At 37.2% G+C, this 26,298-nt stretch overlaps 5 protein-coding genes across 5 annotated transcripts; 1 reads left to right on the top strand and 4 right to left on the bottom strand.

The window, feature by feature from the left end:
* Positions 1-1,403: 1,403 nt before the first annotated feature.
* On the bottom strand, positions 1,404-3,511 carry LOC101301526. The gene is made up of 2 exons (XM_004306974.1): positions 3,138-3,511; positions 1,404-1,749 (listed from the first exon to the last, which is right to left on the bottom strand). Exons 1-2 carry the CDS (start codon positions 3,399-3,401, stop codon positions 1,624-1,626), a joined length of 390 nt encoding a protein of 129 aa, XP_004307022.1. The 5' UTR covers positions 3,402-3,511; the 3' UTR covers positions 1,404-1,623.
* A 3,739-nt stretch (positions 3,512-7,250) lies between these two features.
* On the bottom strand, positions 7,251-8,576 carry LOC101302600 (DELLA protein GAI1-like). Its single transcript, XM_004308487.1, has one exon. It carries the CDS (start codon positions 8,574-8,576, stop codon positions 7,251-7,253), a length of 1,326 nt encoding a protein of 441 aa, XP_004308535.1.
* Positions 8,577-10,686: 2,110 nt separating this feature from the next.
* On the bottom strand, positions 10,687-12,456 carry LOC101302310 (DELLA protein RGL1-like). The gene has a single exon (XM_004308486.1). It carries the CDS (start codon positions 12,454-12,456, stop codon positions 10,687-10,689), a length of 1,770 nt encoding a protein of 589 aa, XP_004308534.1.
* A 2,196-nt stretch (positions 12,457-14,652) lies between these two features.
* LOC101301239 (red chlorophyll catabolite reductase, chloroplastic-like) lies at positions 14,653-16,621 on the bottom strand. Its single transcript, XM_004306973.1, has 2 exons — positions 15,687-16,621; positions 14,653-15,509 (listed from the first exon to the last, which is right to left on the bottom strand). The coding sequence occupies exons 1-2, from the start codon at positions 15,993-15,995 to the stop codon at positions 14,901-14,903; spliced, it is 918 nt and encodes a 305-aa protein (XP_004307021.1). The 5' UTR covers positions 15,996-16,621; the 3' UTR covers positions 14,653-14,900.
* Positions 16,164-24,697, top strand: LOC101300952 (pyruvate kinase, cytosolic isozyme-like). Its single transcript, XM_004306972.1, has 16 exons — positions 16,164-16,309; positions 16,646-16,742; positions 17,195-17,292; positions 17,557-17,712; positions 18,429-18,506; positions 19,187-19,318; positions 20,189-20,269; positions 20,438-20,509; positions 20,750-20,839; positions 21,344-21,488; positions 21,759-21,847; positions 22,409-22,504; positions 22,653-22,720; positions 22,890-22,989; positions 23,511-23,570; positions 24,271-24,697. The coding sequence occupies exons 1-16, from the start codon at positions 16,241-16,243 to the stop codon at positions 24,421-24,423; spliced, it is 1,584 nt and encodes a 527-aa protein (XP_004307020.1). The 5' UTR covers positions 16,164-16,240; the 3' UTR covers positions 24,424-24,697.
* Positions 24,698-26,298: the final 1,601 nt, after the last annotated feature.

The following is a 26,298-nucleotide window of genomic DNA, read 5'->3' as shown; positions in this document are numbered from 1 at the left end:
TATATATATATAATTAACCCCTTCCTCTCTTATTTGTACAAACTAAGTTGAAAGTATACACTTTAGATATACTGTAATCCTAGAATGCTATTTATGAACATGCTTTCATCACTAGAAAAGTACAAAAAGGATGCCTCTCTACATCATACCTGAACCTAAATATACTGATAATCTCATTTTATATCCCAAGGAGTTCATGGCTAATATATCACTGATGGTAACAGTGATGTAAAAGGGTCAACATAATCTTTGTCAAGTGCAGAATATTTTCATATCTGTTTATTATAAGTAGTTTGTTTCCATATATTAAGAATCCCATTGTTGAAGTAATGATTTTGTAGATCATTACAGATATGTTTGGTTGTTTTTTGCAGCTTTTAACCCATCTTGTCTTTGAGCAACGCAGCACTGATGCAGCTTCTATGGTAGCTGAGATTATGTATGCAGATTTTTTGCATAAAGTAATTTAAGCATGAGTCCCTCCAGTTTATTCCCCACAATCTGGCCATGGATGAGCCTGTATTCCAGTCCTTCCTGCCTTCCATAAGAAGTTCAGAGAATAAAGTATCTTCCCATCTTGCAAAGAAGCTAAGCCTAATTGTTACTCGTGCAGGCCTGAGATCCTTCCTTACCCTTTGCAGTTGGATATAGTAAAACATTTGGTCATACTATCCCCAGTGAGGCCAGTCTTGGCATCTGTTCTCGGGAGTAGCATTTGTACAATGGTAGTAGACCAGTAATTCTACCATATTGAGCTCCTTGAATGATGGACTTCTACAGTTGACTGGTTGTTTTATGAGTTTGCTCTTGATCTGATTCTTGCTTGGAAATGATCTCTCTCATCTGATTTTCTCTTTGACATGCAATGTTACTTTTTTGATGTAAAGGTTTCCAACTTTAAACAAATGGCAATGTAACAGTTGAGCAATCTGGTGATGGTGTTGAGGCCACAGGTGAAGCAAAAGCTACTATAGAGGCTTCGCGAGCTTGACAGCGAAACTGAGTCCAGAAGTTGATGACATTGTTGGTAATAGTGTTTCAATAGCTTTACCAGACCTCGATAGCCATGGTGGTACTGTTCTTGATTAAGGCGTGATTCATCTAAATTGGATGTTGCTGAGTTTGACACTTCGGTTTCCTTTTCTTGTACAACAGTATCATACAGCATTCATGTAGACAGTAACTTGTTTAGTTTTTCAGTTGATTTGTACTATCATATTCTGGTATCCTCTAACATGGTGCTTTCTACACCCTGGCTTGCTCTCTTTGAGTTCTAAGGAGTGGCATTGCTAAATAACGTGATGACCTACTATAATATGAACTCAGGATCTTCCAGTAAAAACTAAAGAAGTTATTTGGTTTTAGGGCAGTATATTCATCATTGTTTCAACTGAATGCAAATTCTGATGTTGAGTCGACTGTAGTGCAATAGATAACTAGTAAGAAAAGAATTTGAAGAAGTACAGCCAAAAAAAAAAGGCCAAACATACAGGAATTTAACAATTTCTTTACAAACCATAAGTTTAGATGTGCTAATTCCGCTATATCATGAATCTAGAAAGTAACTTGCATTCTGAATACGCCATTTTAACATAAAAGGTTCAGCTGTTGCATATGAAAAGGCTATTCATCAACAGATGATTGTTCATCATCAGAAGACTCTTCTTTTCCATCCTCCTTTTGATCCTTTCTTTCTTGCCATCTTGCCCATATCCACTTCAAAACCAGAAACCCTCCAAGAGCGTATACCTGAAAGTATGTAGATAAATAACTCATTAAACAAGAACCAATTCAAGCAGAATGACATTCAGAGGGATGCAGCCCAGTTCTCTTCCCACTCTATCCCAAAAAATTCACATATCACACACAACGTAAAAACCCACACGAGCAAATCATTCAATCCAATAACTATAACACCAATTATGAAAAGCATTCGCAGTCAAGTAAAATAGAAAATCATTGTCCTTGCTAAGTTGCAATATGGCATAAAACCAAATGTGTAGCACTACGGATTTCACAGCCACTTGTACCTCCTCTTCATCTACTTATTTACCTGAACTTATATTTAAAAAACATTGATATAGTGAAATTACACTTCGATAAAACCTTATAAGCCAACAGACAGACCATGTGTTGTGATTAATACATTCAATAACGTGCTGAAAAAGCTAGATGGCACGGTTGTCCAACATACAATCATAAGCAGTACTAAATCTTAATTATTAATGTACATTGTACCATAACTTCAGCATTGATAAAATCGCCCCATTCTACTGGCCATTCCACAGGTTCAATATTTCTGGTCTCACAAAGTATTTCATTGCATCGTTCATGCAGCCAACCTTAAATATGGATGAACATTTCAACTACCCATCCGAATGAATCAGACCAAGACATTCAATTGCAACCACTGTGCTAAACCCGAAAATAGTTACCTTTCGCACGAACTTCCCATGAAAAATCATCCAAACATCCAGACTACTTTGTATAATCCTTTTGGAGCTACCATATGGTAAAAGACCACCAGTTCCATTAAAAAATAAAAAAGGACCACTAGTTCTTATCTTTACCTTTATAGGTACAATGGTTTTCAGACCCTTGTGAAAGCAACCCTTCTCCCAAATTCCATATCATTCACATTTCGTAACCACCTAACCATATATAGACTGACCACTATTGAATGCAAGTTACAGCCTCATCATCTCAATCACCAAACCATCACAAAGCCACGGACTACTACAGATAACTACATTGATACCTTGACAACAAACAACGAGCAATATGAATTGTTGGCTTTTAGGCACAAGAAATATTAGAAATCTCTTTACTTAACTTCTTTCGCTCACTGAAGCAATGCAAATGATGGGAAAAGGATTATCAATCAATCGCTGCATGTACAACTTCGGTTTGTATTAATCCAAACCTACATATTTAAGATCACATAACCATAACATAACACGTCTAGAAACACCTACCCCATCATATATCTGTGTTCCCTAATCTATTTCTTTTTCTTCTTGGAATTAACTTTCCACAGCAAAACTCGAATGCTCAAACAAGAAGATGCAAGGAAATCAACCACACACATCATGACAGTAAAACCCAAATTCGAAATAGAGAAAAAACAAAAAACAAACCTGCCAGACTATAATGGGATGGGAAGTCTTGGTCATGGGTTCTTCAACCTCAGAAGCCACAGTGGGAACGACAGGTTGGGCTTTTGGGAACCTCACAGAGACTGGTTTCTGAGAATCAGTGCTACTAGCTTCATGTTCAACTGGTTTTGGTTGTTGCTGCTTCCAGAATGGAAATTGAGGCTTAAAGTTGGAGAAAAGAGTGAACAAGTTGATGGGTTTTTGAGGGGAATCTTGTTTGTTTACGATTTCAGTGTTCTCGGCCATTGTTGTGGAAGACAAGGGAGATTTGTGATTGTGGGTTTGGGGTTTGAAACGGCGGAGAAACTAGAGCTCTCTGTCTTTTGGTTATATATAGTTTTCTCACCTCTTGCTCCAGAAGGACCTCGATTTCTTTCAAATTAAATTAAAAAAGTAATCGAATATACAAAAACAAATTAAAAGAAAGTAAATGAAAAAGAGTTTGTATCCTTGATTACTTTCTTCTTTTTTGTCTAAGTTACGTTACTAATAAGTAACACCTCACGAACCTAAAAGTACCTCAAATTTGTTGGTCACAAACTGATTAGAATATGGACTCGAACTCTAATCACATGAGTTACATACTTAGATAGTCTGATCAACCTTACCACACGAGGTGATCGCCTCCTTTCTTCTTTCAATTTTTGGTTCAGAATTTGCTCAAGCAAAATAAAAGTTCTTTTGTCTTTTGTGAAAATAAAAGCTCATTTTTATTGAATATTTTGATGACGATATATGTAACATGGAACTTTGACAAGCTATTGAGATATTAATATCGTCATAATGTATCTCAAGTTGAAGCATGTATAGCTTCATCGACAAATAATTTTAGTTAAGACTTTTAGTAATGATTAACTTTTATTGTTTAAGCTTCTAAAATGGATAATTTCCACTAGCCCTAATTTTTCTTGACCCAAAAACCCTCCTCTCTTATCTCCCTCTCTCTCACCACCTATGTTGTATGGAATCAGAAGCACGGAAGCGTTTTTTTTTTAAATTTGTTGGAAGCGGAAATATTTTGGAAACGTCGGAATAAAATAATATATATAATTAATTAATTATACAAAAATAAATAAATAACAAATTCAAAGTCATTGTTAAATTCATAGCAAAATCAAAGTTATTGGAGGAGAGAAAGTCAAGGTCCATGTTGAAGTTAGAGGTAAAGTGCGACTATGAGAGACTAGGAGGAGCTAAGTGAAGCATATTAGGCTTTAATCAAAAAGACCAATTTGCCCGCACTTCATGTCACCCTTAATTAGTGGCGCTTCCATAACGCTTCCAAAATGCTTTTTTTTCCGGAATCGCGATTCCGAGTGCTTCCGCTTTGGAAGCGCGAAGCGTGATAGAAGGCAAGCTTCCGTGCTTTCTAGCTCACCACAACATCTAACATTCACCTCTCTCTCTCTCTCTCTCTCTCTCTCTCTCTCTCTCTCTCTCTCTCTCTCTCTCTCTCTCTCTCTCTCTCTCTCTCTCTCTCTCTATCTCACCCTGACCGGTGTCGATCTTGAGCGCAGCCTCCAAGTGCTGTCCTCGCCGCCGAGGTCCGCCTCCGGCTCCAGGAAATACATCACCGATCTTTCCCTCTATGACTTCTCTCACAGATCCCGACAAATTTCTTCTCATGTCTCTCCCTCTCCAACGTCTCTCTCAGATCCTGACGAATTTGTTCTCAAGTGGCGCACCAAAATGCCTCTGCCATACCCCCTGCGGCCGGCCTCCGCATCGAGCTCCGTCATCGGAGCTTGTTACTAGTTCTAGATTTAGGGATCTAATGAGGTGTCCTCCTAGCATTGCCTAAGAAGATTTTCTTCCTGATTCCCTTTTTGCAAAGATCTAACAAATTGGTAATTACATATTCTTTTCGCTTTCGTAGATGTGAATGGGTTTTCAAAGGATAATACGTATACAACAGCCTGTTTGGAACAATTCTCAGACGACGGATTGGGATAGTAGTAGATAAGTTTATGGACCAACCCGGTTTGTGTATTAATTTTTTTAAATGGAAATTTTTTCAAATGCTTAACAAAATATATTAGTGTAGATGTTATTTTCCATGAACTTATGCACACCACATGCTACATGTGGGTAATCAACAGAAATTCCCATAATTTGTCTCTGTCTCTGTTGCCATCTAAAGACTCTGCAAGCGACTTTCCCATGGAAAAACCTTCGGCCTTCGTTGAACACCCGTCCAACAGCACCTTGGATAGCGAGGCGAGAACCAGCCAACCCAAGATGCCGCCGAACAAGGAAATTAGGTGTGTTTGGGTGTTCGACGATGATGAGGTACTAGCTTTAGGGTTTTTTAAATCGATACCTAGTTTGTAATTAAGCATAGAAATTAGAAAAGAGATTAAGATGGTAAACCGTAAACCTTAGTAAACCATCTTGTAAAGGTAAAACCTTAGCTTGTGTAACTGTTTACGAAACTGATTTATTTGTTTTCAAATAATTTTCTCAAAACCTATAATCATATTTAATAAAAATAAGGCTAGTGTTTTTAACACACCATTTTGTGTTATTAACACACCTCATCTATTTTTCAATCCACACATTTCAATTTTATTTACAAACTTATCATTTGAATTTGTTTCATGATTGACTCTCATTATAGATGGGGTGTGTTAATAACACTAGCCTAAAAACAAATATTCAATAAGAATATTAAAAACAAACAACTTCGTTTAAACGGTTTTTCAGTTCCTTTATCTCTTAGCCCCTGCTTGGTTCATGGAATTAAGCCTTGGGAAAGAAAAGAAAGTCATTACTTTCCATTGTTTAGAGACCAAAAGAAATGAGTGAGAAAGGAAAGTGATTCCAAATGGAAGGAAAACTGGGTGGAAAAATGTTCCCTCCCCCCACTCCAAGGATTCACTTTCCCTCTCAAATTCCAAGTATTTATTTACCATTTTTATCCACATCTTTTTAGGCCTCGTTTGTTTCGTGGAAAGTAAATATTAAAAAATGAAAGTTGTTCATTTCATGCATGTGGAGAAACATAAGGAAAGAAAACACTTTCCTGATTGAAAAGAAAATATGAGGGAAGTGGTTCCTTCCAAAATCTAAAAGAACCACTTTCTTTCCTTATTTCTTTGTATTAATTACTCACTAACTAATATTTTAATATATTAATCATCAACATTTTTACAACTTTCACGATGACTTTCTTTGTGCTACTAAATATCGAAATGAAAAGTTCTTGTAAAATTTTATTTCCGTTCATTTTCCCTTCCCATGGGAAAGAGGAAGGAATTACTTTCCCTTCCGCGAACCAAACGAGACCTTAGTATTATGTATCAAGCCTACTACTTAAGAATAAATTTCAACCGCATTCTTGGCTTTTTCAAACATTGGAAAGAAAAATTGATGGGAGTTACAACTTCCTATGTCCAAGGAAAATTCAAGGAATTGCTTTGCTTTCCTTTCAATTCTTTGAGCCAAATGAGGAACCGAATTTATGGGTGGGTGGAAACCGAAAACCAACCCGAATTTGTTCGGTTTTTTTTTTTTTATCTCGCTATTTTTGGTTTTATTTTTTATTTTTTGTCATACTGGCTCCACCAATGAGTACATTCATTTATCATTGATTTATCTAGTTTTTCTCAGAAGAAGGTGGTTTCTAGTTCTCATAGAACCTCGCCCCCTCACAAAACATTACACATTTGGCTCTTTGTATAGGCAGCCAGTGTGAAACTTCTAGCAATAGTCGGTGGTACTGGACTCAAATCTCTCACTCAATAATCGACATAAAAAAACAGTGAAGGCATGAGGTAGGTTGGAATACTACTGAAACTTCTATAATTTGTAACTTTTGCCATCTTTTCCTCGTACGAGACTGTTAGGCAGATCTAAAAACTTCGTACTTGGTAGTCCACTGACACTTACAAGATTACTGGCGAAGTAGGATTGTAGGAAGCTCTGAATCGAAACTGTTTGCAACTTTGCATCTAATTATATCACAGATAATGGAGGACATCAGACAAATGGACATGCCAAGAATATCTGCAAGCTAAAATATAAAGTATAAAATAAAAAACTTATTACGAAAGAATATTTCTGCTTCAAAATTCACTGATCTTCAAAACATGTTCATTACATGAGATATTTAGAAGTCTTGGTATTGACTGCATGGAATTTCCAAGCAGAAAGAGAGAGAATTGGTGTTCCTTTCCATCCAACGGTTAGGCATTTCCCATTCATATTCAATGTGCATGATTTCCCGCATGCAAATTGCTTAGCAGTAAGGTCTGCTTGGTACAACGATGACAAGCTAAGCTCCACTTCCACCATTCCAAACTTTGCAAACAAACTCCTCCAAACATCAATCCTCATGTGCCTGAATATCCTCTCTTCTTCACTCGCGATAATATTTTTGATCTGTTGTGCCAAAAATGTCTCTTCTAATTCCCTCCTGTATGGACTGCAACTATCCATACAGACATCAAGGCAATCATAATAAGCACCATAGTAGAAGAGTGCTTCATTGAAACGGTCTTCGAAAACTGGTGAATAGAGATTCGCTTCGGTTTCTGTGATCACCATCAGACATGGATTGAGCTTTCTGAGCGCTGTTATTGCAGTTTCCAAGCAATCCGGTAGACTTATCATGCTGCTTCGCATTAAAGAACAGTAGACTGCAGTTGCTTCACCATCCTCAGACTCGAAGGCATCTTCATTGATATCGTTAATGTTTGTCACCATTGCTATTTTGAAGGTAAAGGGCAAGTGTAATGCCTCAGCAAACTGAGCCAACCTTTTGCCAGTGTCCTCAAGCTTTTGTCTTGATGAAGTTCCATTTCCCACTGCAGTAACTTTGAGCATCTCTATTGGTTGCTCATATCTTGACGCAAGAGCTTGCATCAATACTGTGCAGTGCCCCCCACTTCTGATCTCAAGGTCAATGAAATGAACTCTTTTGGCTGATGCTACACTTTCAACAATTGCTTGGATCCCAGCAAACTGAGTTACTTGGTAGAAGGGAAGTTCTAGGAAACAAGCAAAGAAAGCAGGACAACAAGCCATTGTCTTTTCTAAATGCATTGCAAGTAGATCCTTACTTTCTGAGCTCTTATATGTGATTCTCCCAGTTTCCCTATCTGTCCTCTCTTGAAGAGCTTTTGAAAAATAATAAACAACTTTCTGAACAGTATTTCCAGTGTTGGAAGATAGGAAATGGCATAGATTCTGCAGTTTTCTTGCCTGATCATATTGTTGCTTTCCAACCTTGTCTGCAAAAGCTAAAAGAAGGTGTGCAAGCTCAACCTCTTTGGCGTCCTGGTCCGAGAGACCTAGGGGAGCACAGCCTAAAACATGATTAGGTATGGAGTCATCGGCGTACTTTTGGGAAGAGAATTGGATGAACCTTGCTCGTGCTACTTTCATTACTTCTACAGTTGATAATCTAGACACAGAACTCATGGTTCAAGTGAACAAAGCTAGGGTTCTATTGTAGAGGTGTATATGGGTTGATGACCCTGTGCAATATTTATATAAGCTGACCTTGAAAGCTATGACTTCGTATAGGTTGACAAAATTGTAGCATTGATCCTAGGCTCATGGAAGAGCTGTCAACAGCTGTATAGAAACTGAAATGTCAAAAACAATTAGTATAATACACCAAATGATATTGGTACCCAAAAATGATTCTTGTGATCCACAATAATCTGAGCACATATCAGTACATCCAAAAGATACATACACAGCTTAGTGTCTTATTGTTAGGAGTACTTGACGATATCATCCAAGCAACATTACTTTTCTGATAAAGTATTTTTCTCTATAACAAGGATCTGATTCATCTAACTAAACATATGTTAAGGACACGAGCCGGCATATCGTGCAGTGCAAGAACAAGGGAATAAGCTAGCAGTAGAAGAATAAGAGAATGAGGAAAGTAAATAAGACAAAGCAAGAAAATCACTTGATACAAAGAAGAAAGTACAAACGGGAAGCATGCTTTCATCCAGCAGCGCAGCATGGCATATTTTCCTGTACAAAATTTGAAACATCTGGTTGAGTACATAATGCAAAACGCAATAGATTCGATACTAGCTTGACACACTAGATACTACATGAATAGGACAGAATTCGGCTGCAAAGGAAGTGCTAACAATGCACTAATTTTAGTTATATATTACCTTAAGGACATCTCAAAATCTAAATGATAATTAGCTTCAATTATAGTTGAAGCAATATATATCTAAAACTCCTATAATGAATTCTGTAATAGGTTTTCCCGCCCGTGCAGACACAGTATGTTATGAACTTATACAGTATTTCTAGAGATATGGTTTTGGTTGCAGTTGTACAAAACCAGTGGAAATTATATTCCTATTTAACATATATGTGCATTGGTCATAAACAGTTACTTCTCCTAGTGGTGCAGTTTAGGAGACAGAGAGAGCATAGTAATCATCTCCCTATATAAAGAAGAGCATTCATGTATTATCATGATTGTATTTTTTGTTAGTAGATAAACTATGAAATTAGCTTTCAGACCACAACAACCGATGAGGCAGCAATGTACTCGAGCAACTTCAGTAAAGTCGGGTGCTTTGCATTTGCACACCTGTTGTAAATTTTGTATCCTCAAGATAAACAATAAGAGTAACAAAAAAGGTACAATAATGCTCGCAGATAATTTCAATAAAGTAAACAAAACAAAGTTACATGTTCAATCATCATCATTATCATAGGCTATTCAACCATTCAGCTGAATATATAACTCAAGGTTAGCACAAGAAGAACCTGTACAGAGCCATGATCATAATTATAAAACAGAAAGTAAATCTAGTTTGCTTGAATCATCCAAATACCATGAACATCTCTTTAATGGGCATTTAACAACATCCTATTTTATCAAGACTAATGGATAGGAGCGCAGCATCAATAAACTAAATTCTGGCATACCATGAACACATATCAAACCAACAACAAATTCTGTCCTAATGACAAAGCAATAAATTTAGAAAATTCCTATTTTAAATGGCAGAAACAGAGTTTTGTTTTGTTTTGTTTTTTTTGTTTTTTTTTTTTTTCTTTCCGAATAGAAGTGCTTCAGGACACAGATATAGCATATTGATCAACTTGGTAGACAAAGAAGACAATTCATAGAGCATCAGAATTGGATTGAATGCAGTCATGAAAGCAGGTGAACTAAGCTTTTAGATTACCATAACTATTTAGGCAGCCTTGAGCAAATGCACTAAATGAGAAACATGTGAGAGCTGTTGAATTTCGGTGCTTGCATCTACAGTCATGTTGTAGATTGACTACATTCTGGATCCTCATGGAAAACATTATAAGGAACAGTAAAAGAAGAATGGATGCTCATGCATGAATTTCAATGAGTAAAGGAAACAACAGGTACAAGTTTATTTATCATTAATCATATGTGATATTCACCATTTCAGCTGAATAAACTGCTATGTTAGCAAAAGAATAACCTATGTAGCCATGATCATAGTTACAAGACAGAAGCCAAAGATTGAAGCTCTACCAAGAAAGAAATTATGCGGTTTCATTATTATCAAACAAATTTCCAAAGAGAGAGAGATTGGAGAGGTGTTCCTTTCCATCCAGCAAGCAGGGTTTTCCCATCCATTGTGATGGTGCAAGAACTCCCACATGGGAATTTCTTAGACACCAGCTCAGCTTGGTACAAGGATGATGAGCTTAACTCCAATTCCTCCATTCCATACCGGGCAAAAAATGCCCTCCAAATATCAATCTTCACATGACGTATCTTCCTTTCCTCTCCTTCAGTTGCCACAATATTTTTTATTCCATTTCCAAAGTACTGCGACTCCAAACTCTCTCTAATTGGATCATTTTTTTCAATACAAGTTTCCACGCAGTCAAAGAATGCACTAAAGAAGAAAAGTGTTTCAATGAATCTGGTCACAAATACAGGTGAGTTGTGATTCGCCTCAACTTCGGTGACCACTGTTACTGATGGATGGATGCTCTTTATCACTCTCATTACAGACTCCAGACGATCTGGCTGCGGGACCATGCACCTCAGTACAAACTGAGAGTAAACTGCAACTGTTTCCTCAGAATCTAGCTCAAACATGTCTTCTTTGAGATCTAGCATATCTGGTACCATCACCATTTGGAAAGAAAAGGGTAAGTTCATGGTTTTGGCAAAACTCTCCAGCCACTTGCCTGTATTCTGAATTGCCTCTTTAGAAGTTCCAACAGCACTTATCTTGAGAAGTTCAAGGGGGAAATCACGGGATGCTAAGGCTTGCATCAGAACTGTCCATTGTACCCCAGACCTGATTTCCAGATCAATTACATGAACCTTCTTAGCCTCAGCAACTTTTTCCACTATGGCTTGAATTCCAGCAAACTGTGCAACTTGGCCGAAAGGGATTTTGTTGTGACATGCAAGGGAAGTCTCACTTGGACTCATCATTGCCTTCTCCATATCAAATGCCTGCTTGTTTTGTGCTGGTCTTCCGGTTTCTCGATCAATCTTGTCTCGAAGAGCTTCACAAAAGTAGAAAACCACTCGTTCAACCGGATTTCCTCTATCGGAACACAACTTCTCACACAGGGTAAGCAACTTTGTTGCACGTTCATACTGTTGATATCCTACTTTCTCAGCAGAAGCAAGAAGGAATTCGACAAGTTCCACATCTCTACTCTCCTCATCTGAGAGGCCAGCAAAGGAGAGTTCAAAAGGGTGGCTAAGCATGGAGGGTATATCAGACGCTGACACTTGGGAAGCAGTACGAATGAACCTTGCTCCTGCCACCCTCATGATTTCTTCTGTTGATAACTTGCTGCTCTTCACCTCTGTGTATGCTGCATAAGGGTTTGACTCAATAATTCTTTCCCCATTCAAACGTTTAAACCCGCTTCCATAGTTGTTTAACAGATCAAGACCTGCTACAGGAAAGATGTCTCTCTTCAACTCTTTCTTGGGTGGCTCAACATGTGGAACTAAAGTTGGGATATTCTCAAGCTTAGCTATCTCCTCCAAGCATGCTTGAAGTGGTGGGGAGAGAGCACCATACTGAAACTGCATGTCGTCAAAGACCCCATAATCCGAAATCAATTGTGGCTGCAGCTGCTGCTGCTGGTCCTGTTGTTGGTATTTCCTATAATCTGAGAAGCTATTTCCATAAATTCCATAATCAGAACAAAGGGAACCAAAGCTACCCCAATTTTCTGCTTCATAAACTTGTTTCCCCCCAATGTTGTCCACTTCCATATTCTCAACAGCGGAACCAAGTTTATCCTGAACTCCACCATAGTTGAACTCCCCGAAAGAAAACATAGTATTCGCCATCTCGAAAACAAATCAAACTCACAATTTTTGCACTCACTATTCTAGTCCAGGTTCAGAAACTAAGCATTGAACAAACTGAAGATGTTTCCCTCAACCCTCTCCTTCTCATCTATCAAACCACTTTGCACATTATAAAAAATATTACCCAAATTGATAAAGTCATGAATGGAAAACTGCAACAATGATTGAGATTGATGTTTTGGAGTTATCAACATGGAATGTATGCGCTAAAATCCATAAGCCTATGAAATGCCAATTGTCCTAACTGGGGAAAAGTCATTATACAAGCCGTATATTATAATCAAGGCCTGATTTCTACGAGGGTTCCAATCAAAATGGTCCTAAGAAGTTCAGCCAAAACAAAGAAACATGAGACAAGCACAAAAAGATATGAGGTATGTGATGATGTAATAGAGAAACAACCAAAGAGGGTTTCACAATGTGGGAAAGGTAGTTGGGTACTTACAATGCAGCCTGCGCCTTTGTTTCTACTCCATGGAGCTTGGCGAGGTCTGAGAGTGACACCCCGACAACATTTGCGCGTCGCCATTGTTTTATGTTTCATCTTTTAACTAACTAATGCAAACCATTGTACTTTGTCTTCGGCTCTGCAGATGCTGACCTGGCCAAGGCCAGCACGACCACCATCATACCACTTCCGACTCCGACCACCACCGTGTTTTGTAGCTTTTCAGAAATACCCAACATCTGATATTTTGGAAACCAGAACACACCCCTACACACTTTGCCAACTTCCTTCTATGTTTATCCTCATTTTACCCTCCCACAACTATTTCTATATACCGTAAAACCATCTCTATAATTCTATACAGGTTACAATGAAAAATTATATTATTGATAAGTGAATGTTTTATTACTTATTAGATAGTTTTAAACTTTTAATGCTCATCTATGTAACTTAGTTTTGATCGAAATGCCATGGAGTTGAGATTTTTGAATTATTCTTATGAACATGAGACAATGACGAAATCATATTGAAGGGGTCATGAAAGTTGTAAACATATGGACATTTGTATGCGATCAAAATATTGTGTGGAAACTTTTTAGAAAACGATTTTAGGATGAGACTGTGAGAAGAAAATTTTCTTATCGGTGAAGGGGATTCAAGTGAGGATAAATCTTACTGAGGAATGATCTTAGTGAAGAGGGATCTACTCGAGAGATTCAACTAGAGGAGAAATCAACCCGAAGGACTCAAGTGATCGTCCTCCATGGTGGTTCAAGTGAAACAGAATTTTTTCGAGGCAAATTCAAGCCATTGAGAGTGATTCATGTGAGTAGAAACTTCCTTGAGAGTGATTCGAGTGGGTAAGTAATTGTGTGAAAAACAAGGCACTAAGAGAGCATGACCGTGCCGTAGTGATTGAGAAGCAAAGCATAAACAAAATGTCAAGAAATCAAGCATCATTGACCCAAAAAAAAAAATAATCAAGCATCAAACTTCAAAATCTGAAAGGCTATTGCAAAGACTTCGATCAAATGTAATAATATCAAGTTTCTATTTGTTGACTCGAAAAACCATCAAGTTTCTATTGACTGTAATTAAACCTTAGAACACAAATAGAGAGAAGGGAGAAAACAGAGGCTGAACTTCAAGTTACATTACCTGATTAGGATCAAGATACATAGTATGTTGAAATAAATGATAACCATACTCGTTAAGCATTGCATCATAATATACTTACAAGCAATATAACCAGTATATAGTAAACAAGCAATCCGTGAAATAATATGATCCTTCCTTTATTGAGATTAGATCAGTTCTAGTCATAGATCAAGTTTGCTCCAAATAGATATCGAGGAATTAAAAATCAATTTACAGAACAAAATTTCAACAAGTCTCCGAGTACAAAACCACTCATTATAAGCACATAAACTACAATGGAATACAGTGAAAAGGTACACAAGAAAATTTGGATGAGTGATAAGTGAGAGCTAATCCTATATCCTTCCCAAAGACAATGGACTGCTTTTAATAAATAAAATTAAGATAGATTGGTTTCCAGCTAAAATCTCCAAAATGGCAGCTAGCACTTCAAGCATATGTTCACCAACCAAGATGAACAACTCTAAACACAAACACCAATCCAAACACATCTAAGTATCAAGTCCAAATGTACCTTGTGACTTTCTGAGATTGCAATGCAAAGAATGAATGAAAGATTATGACAGTATAAAGATGACATCAACAAGTATATGAGATGCACTTCAAACACAACTCCACTATGCTGTTTAACATCATTGTAAGAATGATAGTTTTAACAACTTAACATAGAATGCAGTTTTCCCTTTTCTACTAATATGTATTTATACAAAACAAATCAGTCAAACTCCCAACTCCAATTGAATCATTTGATCATTATTGACTGATATAAGTAGTGTAAATATTTAACAGAGATCCAATTAACACGTACATCATATGTTCATACCCTATAAGCTTGACGAATTGCTCCCAATACTCGATCTGCAGCATCAGGTCCAAACAATCTAGGAAAATTCGATCCCAAATCAATCTCAATAGTCTTTTTCTTGACCAAATCATCCCTCTTCTTTAGTTCAGCTCTCTCATTCTCCCCTACTTCTCTCTTGCCAAACGCGCATTGTTCCAACCAAATGCCCAACACTTCCTCTGCAACCGGACCGACATGGTTCTCTATGATCTCCTCTAAGCTTAGCCCTCCCTCTACTGCATCTACACGGACCAAAATTGCGGTAGGAGACACGACGCTGCGGATGTAGAGCGATGAGGAGAAGTAAGGCTTCACCTCAGCTAGTTTCTCGAGCTTCTGCCTTGAGGTGTCCAGCTTCGTGTCCTCATAAAACGTTTTGAGGTAGTCCGGGTGGAGAACAAGGTCTTTTCGAGGAGGCAAGTCGAGGATGAGGACTAGTGAAGTGGGACTGCTTTGGATCAACTCGAGTAGGAAATTGGGTGCATCTGTTGATGGGTTGAGATAGGATGAAAAGCTTGTAATGTTCAATGCTCCACCTGTTGGTAGCTGACAGTGAATCCAACTTCCTAGTATGAAATCAATCTGAAAACATATAGATATATTAAAAACGTAGAACATTCAGTTGCAAGTGATCATGTAACATGGTTATGTAACACTAGATTGACTACACATGACTACACTCGTAAAGCAGTTGTGAGTTGTAACCAACAAGAAAGCAGTTGTAGTTGTGAGAAATGGATGAGAGAGAAGATGACGTACAGGGGAGGAGGGGAGGGCGGATCGGATGTGAAGAGCTGCATGGTTAGTGGAGGTGTCGTTGTGGTAGTATTGGACGTCGGGTGGGAGAGTGGAAGGGAGGAGATGGGAGGCGAGGCGGGTCTCGACAGTGGACACAAGATGAACCATGAGGTTCTTGTGGGGAGTTGAGACGTAGGGAAACTCCATGAACTTTGATGGGTGCGGGTCCATGGAGGACGATGCTGATGAGGAGGAGCAGAGGAAGAGTGGCCTTGAAGAAGGCAGAGCTGACGGTGGAGACTGGAAAATGTGGCGGAAGAGAACAGCCATTCGTTTTTAGCACCAGTCAATCGGTGACTAAACCAACAGTCTCGGAAGATATTTATCACGCTTGGAAACGCACCGTTTTGATTTTATCCCAATCTTCTCCCTCAACTGCCGCGTGGACTTTACTCGCAGGTTTATATAATTATTAATAGGTGGTTACCAAACCAATCCGACTCGCTGGCTGTCTTTGATCACTCGCACTCACACAGAGTTACAGTAGTTGAGTTGAGTTGAGTTGCAGACCCAAAATGCATTCGAATCACTTGCTTCTCGAAGAGCCGATCAGAATGGCCTCCATTCTCGAGCCCTCTAAGCCTGTAAGTCTTTGTTTCATCAACAAAAAAGCAACAATCAAGACTTCCATACAATCATACTAGTGGATTTCTCTGAACAATGATCTTATACCCTATTTGGCTTCTTTTTTGCTTTCTTGGTGTTTGGTTGCTGAGAAAAGTGAGAATAGGCTAGTGGGTTTACTGTTGTACAACTCATTTGTTGCTCTCCGATGTGAACACACAATTTGCTAAATTTATGTATATTTTGGAGGCTATTTTCTATGAATTTCATGGTGAATTGTGGTCATATCAATGTGTTAAGAGTAGAATATGCATAATCTCTAATTACTCTTATTGATGAACGGATACACTTTGCAGACATTCTTTCCTGCACTGACAAAGATAGTTGGAACACTCGGTCCAAATTCCCGATCCGTTGAGATAATCTCCGCTTGCCTGGAGGCAGGAATGTCTGGTATTTCCCACCTGCTTTCTATTTTTGGGTTTCGTTATTCACTACTAAATGTCAGGGGTTATAGAGTTATTACTATCATTTCGTCATGCAACTTTTGATGCCAGTGGAATCCACTATGCAGGGGTTATAGTTATTACTACCGTTATCTCCTTTATTTGTTCTAGGCACAGAAAACCATTGTTTGAACCGTTTATACCTCTTCTTCTGCTTTTGGTTCTGATATAACTATATAAAATCAACATTGGTTCTGCTTTAGCACCCATACATTTACTTATTTCCATACGAATTGTGAAGATTATATTGTGTGCCTTACTTTTGGCGAGGCCTTATTTTCTTCAGCAAGTTGTTCAAATAAAAATTTTTTTTTTTTTTTCGTCATTTTTTAAATACAATCCTACTGAGATACTAATTTAAGCACATAATTTCTTCCACTCCCCCACCAAACAACTTAGTGGCACGGTTTGACTTCTCATGGGGAGATGCTGCATTTCACCAAGAGACACTGGAAAATCTGAAAGTTGCCATTAAGCGTACCAAGAAGCTGTGTGCAGTAAGCCTTGTTCTTATGTTCTATGCTTTTTGTCTCCACATTGTTTAGCTTTAAAATGACTATTCATGTGCTTAACTGTATTTACTGCTCTAGAGTCCATCTTAATGTTCCTTGCGGTAAACTTTGTAACTTTGTGTAGATTTATATAGTCATAGCCAAACTTTTTCTGACTTTGGCTTTGCATAAATTCTATGGTTCATTTCTTGTGAAGCTTCTGAGTCGTAAGCTTACTACAATTTATTTTTTTGTAACCTACTTTTTCAGGTTATGCTGGACACAGTGGGTCCAGAGTTGCTGGTAGTGAATAAAACTCGGTGCCCCATTCCTCTTCAGGCAGAGACCCTGGTTGTCCTAACACCTGATCAAGACAAAGATGCCACTTCAAATCTCTTACCCATAAACTTTAGTGGACTGGCAAAGGTACGTATTTGAAATTGTCATCGGCTTTTGCTAGCTGTGCTGGTCTGCTTTATGTTATGATTGTTAACTTCTATATTCTGTTTCTCTATAGCTACAGGGGCTGTGTTTTGTTGATCTATTTGTCTTAGAGATTCTGAGTAACCACATATCAAACTCAGCATCAATTGAATTTCTTGTTAACTGTGCTGCAGTCACTAATGCAACCCAAACCCTGTTCCTCCTTGTGCATCCAATGTATCAGAGTTACTATATAATATATTTATGTTTCAAACAACAGACCTCTTTGGAGATATCTCCGTTTCTAGAAAAGGACATCATTAGCGTGCACCCAAATTTCTGGTCATATGGTATATAGGAAGTGCAGACGGTAGATCAGGGGTTTCCAAATTAGGTTCTCAATTAGAGGATCGTCCCTGCAAAGAATAGCCAAATTAGAATCATTTGACAACTTTGTATATCGTTGTTATTTGCTTTAGAGAATACTGTGGTTTCCAATCATAGGCCCACATTCTCCCATGTAATATTTACTGTGGGGTCGGGAATGCTGTCATTTCAATTATCTCGTTATCTTCCTGTTCTTGCTCCTTTTTTCTTTTTTCTTTGGTGGAAGCATGTAGACCTGTTTTTAGTTCAAAACTATGTTACAGCATGTCTCAGATTATGGATAGTACTTGGCTTCCCAACAATGGTGATACTGTTTTTATTGGTCTTTGCAGGCAGTGCATAAAGGTGACACCATTTTTATTGGTCAATACCTCTTTACAGGAAGTGAAAATACTTCTGTATGGCTGGAGGTAATGCATGTTAAAAGATAAGAATTCCACTTTGAAGTTGTTTGTTTGATAAGAAGATCTGGCTTCAGTACTCCAAGTTTGGCTATCCAATTTGATGCTTAGTCAGATATAGGTTTCCTCGTCACTACCAGGCTGGTAACTCATTCTAGTATGTATGCTTGTTTCAAAGAAAACTTATTCATGGAAGCAATGCTGGACCAGATTTTTGACAAATATTATCAATATTACATTAAGTCATTAATATTGAAATTTGACATCTAGTTCGATAGTAAAAGGACTAAAAGCTTTGATAGTAGTATATAACTTTTAAATGAACAATTATAAACTTGGTTGAATATTTGGCAGCATAATCTGTTTTTTTCACAAGCCACATTATTGCCTACAAGAAACTATGAAAAAGGTATTTATTTGATAACTTTTCTATTCTAGACAGGTCTGGTGGAAAATTGTGTTGTAGCTAATAACTGCCTAAGGACTCCTTATTTATGTTCTCAAGTAGTCAAGCCAGACTACTAACCTGTGGGCCACATGTTTATTTTGACTGTCCTTTGTTGCTATCTGTGCTGCTGTCATATCTCTCTCGATGGACAACCTCTTATGGTGTTTTGGAATAAGTGATGGAACATTTCAAAGAAAATTTAATTGAAATATAATCGATAAGGTCTTGCGTGAAAATGCAGGTCACGGAGGTTAGTGGTGAAGATGTGGTTTGTCTCATAAAGAATTCTGCTACCTTGGCAGGGTCTCTGTATACTTTGCATGTCTCCCAAATTCGTATTGATCTGCCTACACTTACCGATATAGATAAGGAGGTCAGATTACCTTTTGTTATCATATACTTTGCACAGCATTTGATGTTAAGTTGTTAAATATCATGCTTACCAATGATGAACGAATTTTTTAGTTATGTTTGAAGTGTATCTCATGGAGATCCTACACTTTTTAATGATATACTGGATCTATTGAATTGTTGATGTCGGTTTTTATACTATCATAGTTTTCCAAAATTATTCAATTTTATCATTTGCATTGCATTTTCACAAGGCCTATTTAGATTTGGTAGTTAGATGTGTTTGAATTATGTTTAGAGCTTTTCATCCTGGTTGGTAGGCAGATGCTTGAAATGATCACTACTGTTGGAGTCTTAAGCTGAAAAAACAATCAGATTTTTCTTCCCACCAAAAGCATTTCATTTTCTTTGGGAACGATTGATGATTGTTTATTTGAGCTATTTATCAAAACATTTTGTACTACTGTTCATGCTCTCTGTGTGGGTGTACCTTGGGTTTGATGACTTCTGGTCAATTATTTTTCACACGTCTTAAATTTTATAAAATACTTGTTCAGGGATTCCAGTCCCTCTATGTCATCACTCATCACTTATCAAAGATTGCTTGTGTACCTCTTCCTTGTATTTGATTGTCACTGGATGCTAGTTTACGTTCTTGTAATGAAAGTGTTTTCTTTGTCTTATTCTGAAACGTGCGGCGGCCTTAAAGCAAAAGGTGATCTGGTACTTGAAGATTATTGAAATTTTTTCTCTATATTGTTTGTAACTCCTTGGAATCTAATTGGAGCAAACTCTATGACCAGAACTGATCTAGTTTCCTTAAAAGTAATCTTATTCTTCCATGGCTTGCTTTATACAGCTTTTTGTTTTAACGTTTTTTTATAAATATCAGGTCATAAGAACGTGGGGTGTTCGTAACAATATTGACTTCCTCTCATTGTCATATACCCGTCATGCTGAAGATATTCGCCATGTAAGGACATCCTAATAAGGTTTTGTGTTTGGTATGGTGTTCATGCGGTATTAAGTTTTGTTTTTTAATTGTGTTAGGGGTTAATGAAGTGGTTAATAATATTCTGTTTCCTTATGAAAAAAGTACTTTTGTATCATTTAACACTGAAATTTTCTTGCTGTTATGCAGGCTCGCGCATTTCTTTCGAAGTTAGGGGACATGAACCAAACTCAGATTTTTGCTAAAATTGAAAATGTTGAGGTCAGTGATTGAAAACAGAAACTAGCAGTACCCATTTGTTATATATCATTGTTACACCCTAGACATATGGTTCCGACATTTATGGAGAGTTCTTACTTAGTATCTACTATCTAGGAAGTAGTGGTTGGGAACTTAGGGTGGCTTTAAGAGAAGGATATTATGTAGTGACCAGGTTTCCAAATTTCATACTTGTGGTCAGATCTGAATGAGTTTATGGTTTCTTCTTATTTTCACTTGTAGGGATTAAAACATTTTGATGAAATCTTACAAGAAGCTGATGGAGTTATCCTCGCTCGCGGAAATTTGGGGATTGATCTTCCACCTGAGAAGGTAAGCTTTCAAATGCCAAAATTAAGGAAGTTTTTGGTAATTATTACTGGCGGTCGTGGATGAAGACTTTAGTGGTCTTATTGTTCCATATCTTCAGCAAAATGCTCAGAGTTAAGCAAGTATATGAAATATCCATGTAAATTAGAAACAATTTCAGATGTGGACCTACAACATACTGTAGGTAGCACATCTGTGATCTGCTACTGTGTGAATTGATTATGGTAGAGTTGCACAAGTTATATTCCATTTTGATGTATTATCAAGGAAGAAAAACTGTTCTTTTCAAAATGTAGATTCCCGGTAGTGGCAAGATGAAATTGCAGAGGGATGAGGGTTAGTTCTTACAAAAACGAAGATGGAAATCACATGTTCCAACTGCGTATTATTGCATGCTTAGTTGGATCATGGTTGTTTGTCTGCAACTCTGCATATAATTTTTAGTTGGAGATGACTTTTTGCAAAGTCGTGTGAATATCCTGGTAACACTCTTCTTGGATCTTCCAGGTGTTCTTGTTTCAAAAGGCTGCTGTGTACAAGTGCAACATGGCTGGAAAGCCAGTAGTGGTGACTCGAGTTGTTGACAGTATGACTGACAACCTAAGACCTACTCGTGCTGAAGCAACTGATGTTGCCAATGCAGTACTAGATGGTATCTCTTCTGGCTTATGTTGGTTTTCGTTACTTTGTGGGGACATCAGTGTCTTGTTGCTGATCTTGATGGCATAAGTACTCTTATATGCCATAAAAGGGATGGTAACCCTCTGGTGTTAGTAACCACATGAAATATAATGGGTTGTACTGTTATCGCTGCTTGAGCTTTCATTAAAAAAAAAAAAAATTTAAGCATTGATATAAATATGCCAGTCACCCATGTGGCAGTTGTGAACTTCTATATTTATTCCTGATACTACTTATGCAGGAAGTGATGCAATTCTTCTAGGTGCAGAGACCCTGCGGGGTTTGTACCCTGTTGAAACCATCTCCATTGTTGGAAAGATCTGTGCTGAGGTAACTGCATTTATATCTGGTTCTAAAGCATACCAATGCCGCTTTCTGTGGTTTAAGTTGTAATAAAATTATGCTTTTTCTTAATAACCTCCATTACTTTCAGGGCATTGCTTTACAATGTCATCAATGTTCTTTTTTAATTTGTTTGTTTTCTTGGCTTTCCTAGATGTGATTCAAATCTCACTCACGTTCGCCTAACAACTGATGTTACAAACTTACAACAATGTGCTGTATTACTTTAGAAATGAATTCTAGTATAGATGATCCCGTCTTACAGTTGGTAGTTATATGCTGTGCTTTTCATATGTTGGTTTTGGCTGATGGTAACAATTCATGTGCGGTGCCTCTTGGTCAATATGTTAACTGTTTAGAGGGTCCTAGCTTTTGTTTGTTCTTACTATTAGCCTTGCATAGCGATGGTTTATTAAGAAAATTTAAAAAAATAAAAAAATAAAATGTTAAGACTAATCAACAATGACTGAGGAAATTACTTAATTCATCTGCACATGTATTACATTAGTCAGTTATAGAGAATTATTTTCATTGAACTGCTTTCTGCAGGCTGAGAAAGTTTTCAACCAAGATCTGTATTTTAAGAGGGCTGTCAAATATATTGGAGAGCCAATGACCCACTTGGAATCTATTACTTCCTCTGCGGTAAATTTGTCCTTTCAATGATTTCCAATTCTTTTTCTGTTTTCATTTTAATATTTACCAGAATGATAAGGAGGTTGCTAATTGAAGCATGTTATGAAGGAGAAGTTCTATTGCACTGCAGTAATGAAACACAGTTATCATCTTGTAGGTACGTGCAGCCATTAAGGTGAAGGCCTCAGTGATTATATGTTTCACTTCATCTGGAAGAGCTGCAAGGTTTGTCTTTTCTTTTTCTATATTTATTTGTATATTAAGATGCAATGCCTAGTAGGTGGTTATGATTTATGAGGATGTTTTATCCATAGTTCAATGACAAAGGTCTTAGTTATTTATAATGTTAATGCAAATCAGTTGCAATTTCTTATGCTTAATATTTTTTATTTAGGTTGATCTCAAAGTACAGACCAACAATGCCTGTGCTTTCCGTTGTCATCCCTCGGGTTAAGACAAATCAACTCCGATGGACATTTTCTGGTGCTTATGAGGTTTGTTGCTGACTTATGTGCCAGAAAATTTATTTTGCTTGGGACAAGAATGTGTCACTAATAGTTATATCCTGTTGGGTCATAATCCTAGAATAAATCTGCAGCTCGTTGCCTTAATTCAGGGCTATCGAAGCAGACATTTCAGTATTTAAAAATAGAAACCTTTGTGCATATGGAAATAAGAAGACAGTTTCTGTCTTGTAGTCCTTTCTGTAATCTCATTTTCTATTCCGGATGTTTTGTTCCTGCCATTGGCCTAATCATTTTAAATAGTTCTCTTTGATTAAATGGAGTCTAATGGTCTAAATCATATTCAACAATGTTAGCTTTCTATTCTTTACATTATGGGATAATTGGGTGGAGCGCTGTATTGGAAATTTGGAATAGCGTGTGGAGATGTCTTAAGGACTCGTATTTAAGGACAGAAAATACTGATTTGCAGAAATTTTGTATTTGATTAAGCCTTATATCTCTATGGAAATATTTTTGAACTAGAACATTGTTTCTGGTGAATTTGGCAGGCAAGGCAATCACTTATTGTCAGAGGTCTTTTCCCAATGCTTGCAGATCCTCGGCATCCTGTAAGAATGTTTCTATTTCTGAGAAATTTCATTTTGCAATCTTTTGGTAAACAAAATCAATGTGTCTGTTGGTGAATCATAGATGTTTCAGATTTGATGTCCCTATACTATCTTATCCCATCTGAGGTCTCTCTCTCCGCATTTAATTAGTGAAAATCAAATCCTGTATTTTCCTTCTGTATCTTAACAAATTTTAATTGCAATCTAAAATAATAATATTTGCACTCTTAAAAATAGGATGACATGTTAATATGTGAACATACTGACTGCCTACCCGGTGGTCCTTGTGATCTTATTTTTCTTAAAATTGGTAGAAACTTAGGTTCCTCTATGGCATAGAACTACCTTTTATAAACGTCATCTGAATTATAGTTGAAAGAACCACTTTCTGGACTTGCTGGAGTTGCATTTTTTTCTGCATTCCCAGAATTCTAAGAAAGTTAATTTCCATCTTGAGTAGTAGAAAGTGGGAGATCTATCCAGCTTTAGACGAATCGATAACCATGTGTAAAGATGATAATGTAACAAACATTTCTGTCTTTGAAATGGTGAGAGAAAATCGAGGGAGGTTACTTTTAGTGGCACCAGTAGGGTAGCTATCATCCGGAGACTATATGCCTTAAGCTTAGTAATGCACATGCATACTTCGCTACATTCTCCCTCCTTAGAAATTGATGAGGACAGTTTTCTCCCTGTGCAGGCCGAGAAAACAGGTATAGCAAATGAGTCAATTCTAAAGGTCGCTTTGGATTATGGCAGAGCCTCTGGTGTCATAAAGCCTCATGATCGTGTTGTAGTTTGCCAGAAAGTTGGTGATGCATCTGTTGTGAAGATAATTGAGCTGGAAGACTAATATTAATCAATGAACCTATCATTATGCATCTACAAGTGTTGTTCTAGTTTCTCTCGTTTGTACCACCTTGCTTTACCTGAACAGTTTTTGTATGTATAAGAAACTCTACGCCTGCTGGATTTTTGACTGTCCTGTACTCTGGAATTTTACTCTGATTTGCTTTGTTTGAGCTTGTGGTAGCCTATTTGGTACGCATTTTGTATTTTGTGTACAATACTAAAGTGTTTCCTCCTCATCCTCTAAAATAAATACAATTAAAACAAGTTTGAGAAGCAAAATTCATGGTGATAGTCTTATGCAGTTAAAATGTTATCTCAAATCAAGTTTCTTTCGAAACCAGATTTCATCCTCTCATGATACTACTGCTCGTAGGCGTTGTAGCTCAATGTTGACTGTGGTCGGCTGGTTGCCTTGTTAGTCGCTTGGTATGAGAAAAGAAGACTTTTTTTTCTTGTGATTTTTTTTGTTCTAATTAATTTTTCTGCTTAAGAAGACAAAAGAAGTAAGATGATGTATTTTGAATTATGAAGATTATTACTAGCATGAAGTAGGGATTTTTTGAAAAGGTTGTAGAACTTGTAGTAGAGTAGAGACGGGTGTGGTTTGATGTTGGCAGTGGCGCGAAGTTTGTCTTTAGCTAAAGAGTGCAAGACAAGACAACGTGACACGACTCCAGTTTTGACCATCTCACTCCAAGTATCCACCCTCTACATTAACACCGGGTCCAGACATGATATTTTGTAACACAGGGAGCTATTTTAGTGAGGATTCTTAAGTTAAGAATTTTTTTGTTTATGATTTAAAAAATTCATTTTTTGATCACATTTTAACATCTCATCTGTTCAGTTTTTATGTTTATATGAGTAGATTATTTCTACAAATTTTTAGTAAAATTAGTGTTCGTTAAGATAACAAACTAGATCAAATTAATGGACGAGCTAAATCTGTCAAATATGAACTGTTCAAGTTCATAATTGATAAATCACATTTATGAATGCCTTAACAATTTTCAATATAGCTGAAAATTTGGAGAAATGATCTACTTATAAATACCTATAAAATTGAACGGTCAAGATGTGGATATAAGATCGAAAGGTGGGATAAGCCGAAAAGTCTTCAACAAGTCTTCAACTTAAGGGTCATCATTATAAGGGTTTTCTTGTAATATAATCCTTTTATTTATTTTTACCATAACAACGTAGTATTTGCTTCTGATTTTTAAATTTTTTCTTTGAAGAATTGCTTACAATATTTTTTGTTTTGAAAAGTAATTGTTTACCTTTTTTTGAAGCATAAGAACTAAATTCTCAATCCAATGCGAGGCAACATAGATCACAAATTAATAACTTAAACAAGTATTCATCTAGTTCACGACTTCATGCTAATAAAGATACAAAGAGAGCTAAAATAATTCCGAAATATAAAGCAAAACAAGCAGAAACCTGAAAACAAAGACGTGTACAGGGCCCAACTCCATACACAAGGAGCATTGGCAATCCTTCAAAGAGGAGGTGCGGCAACATCAACAAGAGGATGCGCATTAGGGATGTTGGAGGGTTTGAGGACCAATCATTCGGGCGCACTCCACCCATATGATTGGAAGGACCAAGTAAACATCTGGGTTTGTTCATATGAAGAGCTGACTGAGGAGGTTGATCGAATCGACAATTTCTTCTTTAGTGTTCAGGCAAAAATAAAACGAGGATTTCTGAAAAATTAATTGATTGGCCTGAAGCAGAACAATAGTGATGCATAGTGTCAGAAAGTAACCCACAATTATAGAGGTTTGGTATGATGGAATTAGAACCTAACAACTCTAGCTATGATCACATGATCAATCTACAGTGATTGACTTGATTCAAGAAGACACATAAC

Source organism: Fragaria vesca, linkage group LG7, assembly GCF_000184155.1.
Source record: "Fragaria vesca subsp. vesca linkage group LG7, FraVesHawaii_1.0, whole genome shotgun sequence".
In the NCBI taxonomy this organism is placed as follows: domain Eukaryota; kingdom Viridiplantae; phylum Streptophyta; class Magnoliopsida; order Rosales; family Rosaceae; genus Fragaria; species Fragaria vesca.
This window is presented reverse-complemented; position numbering and strand designations above follow the sequence as displayed.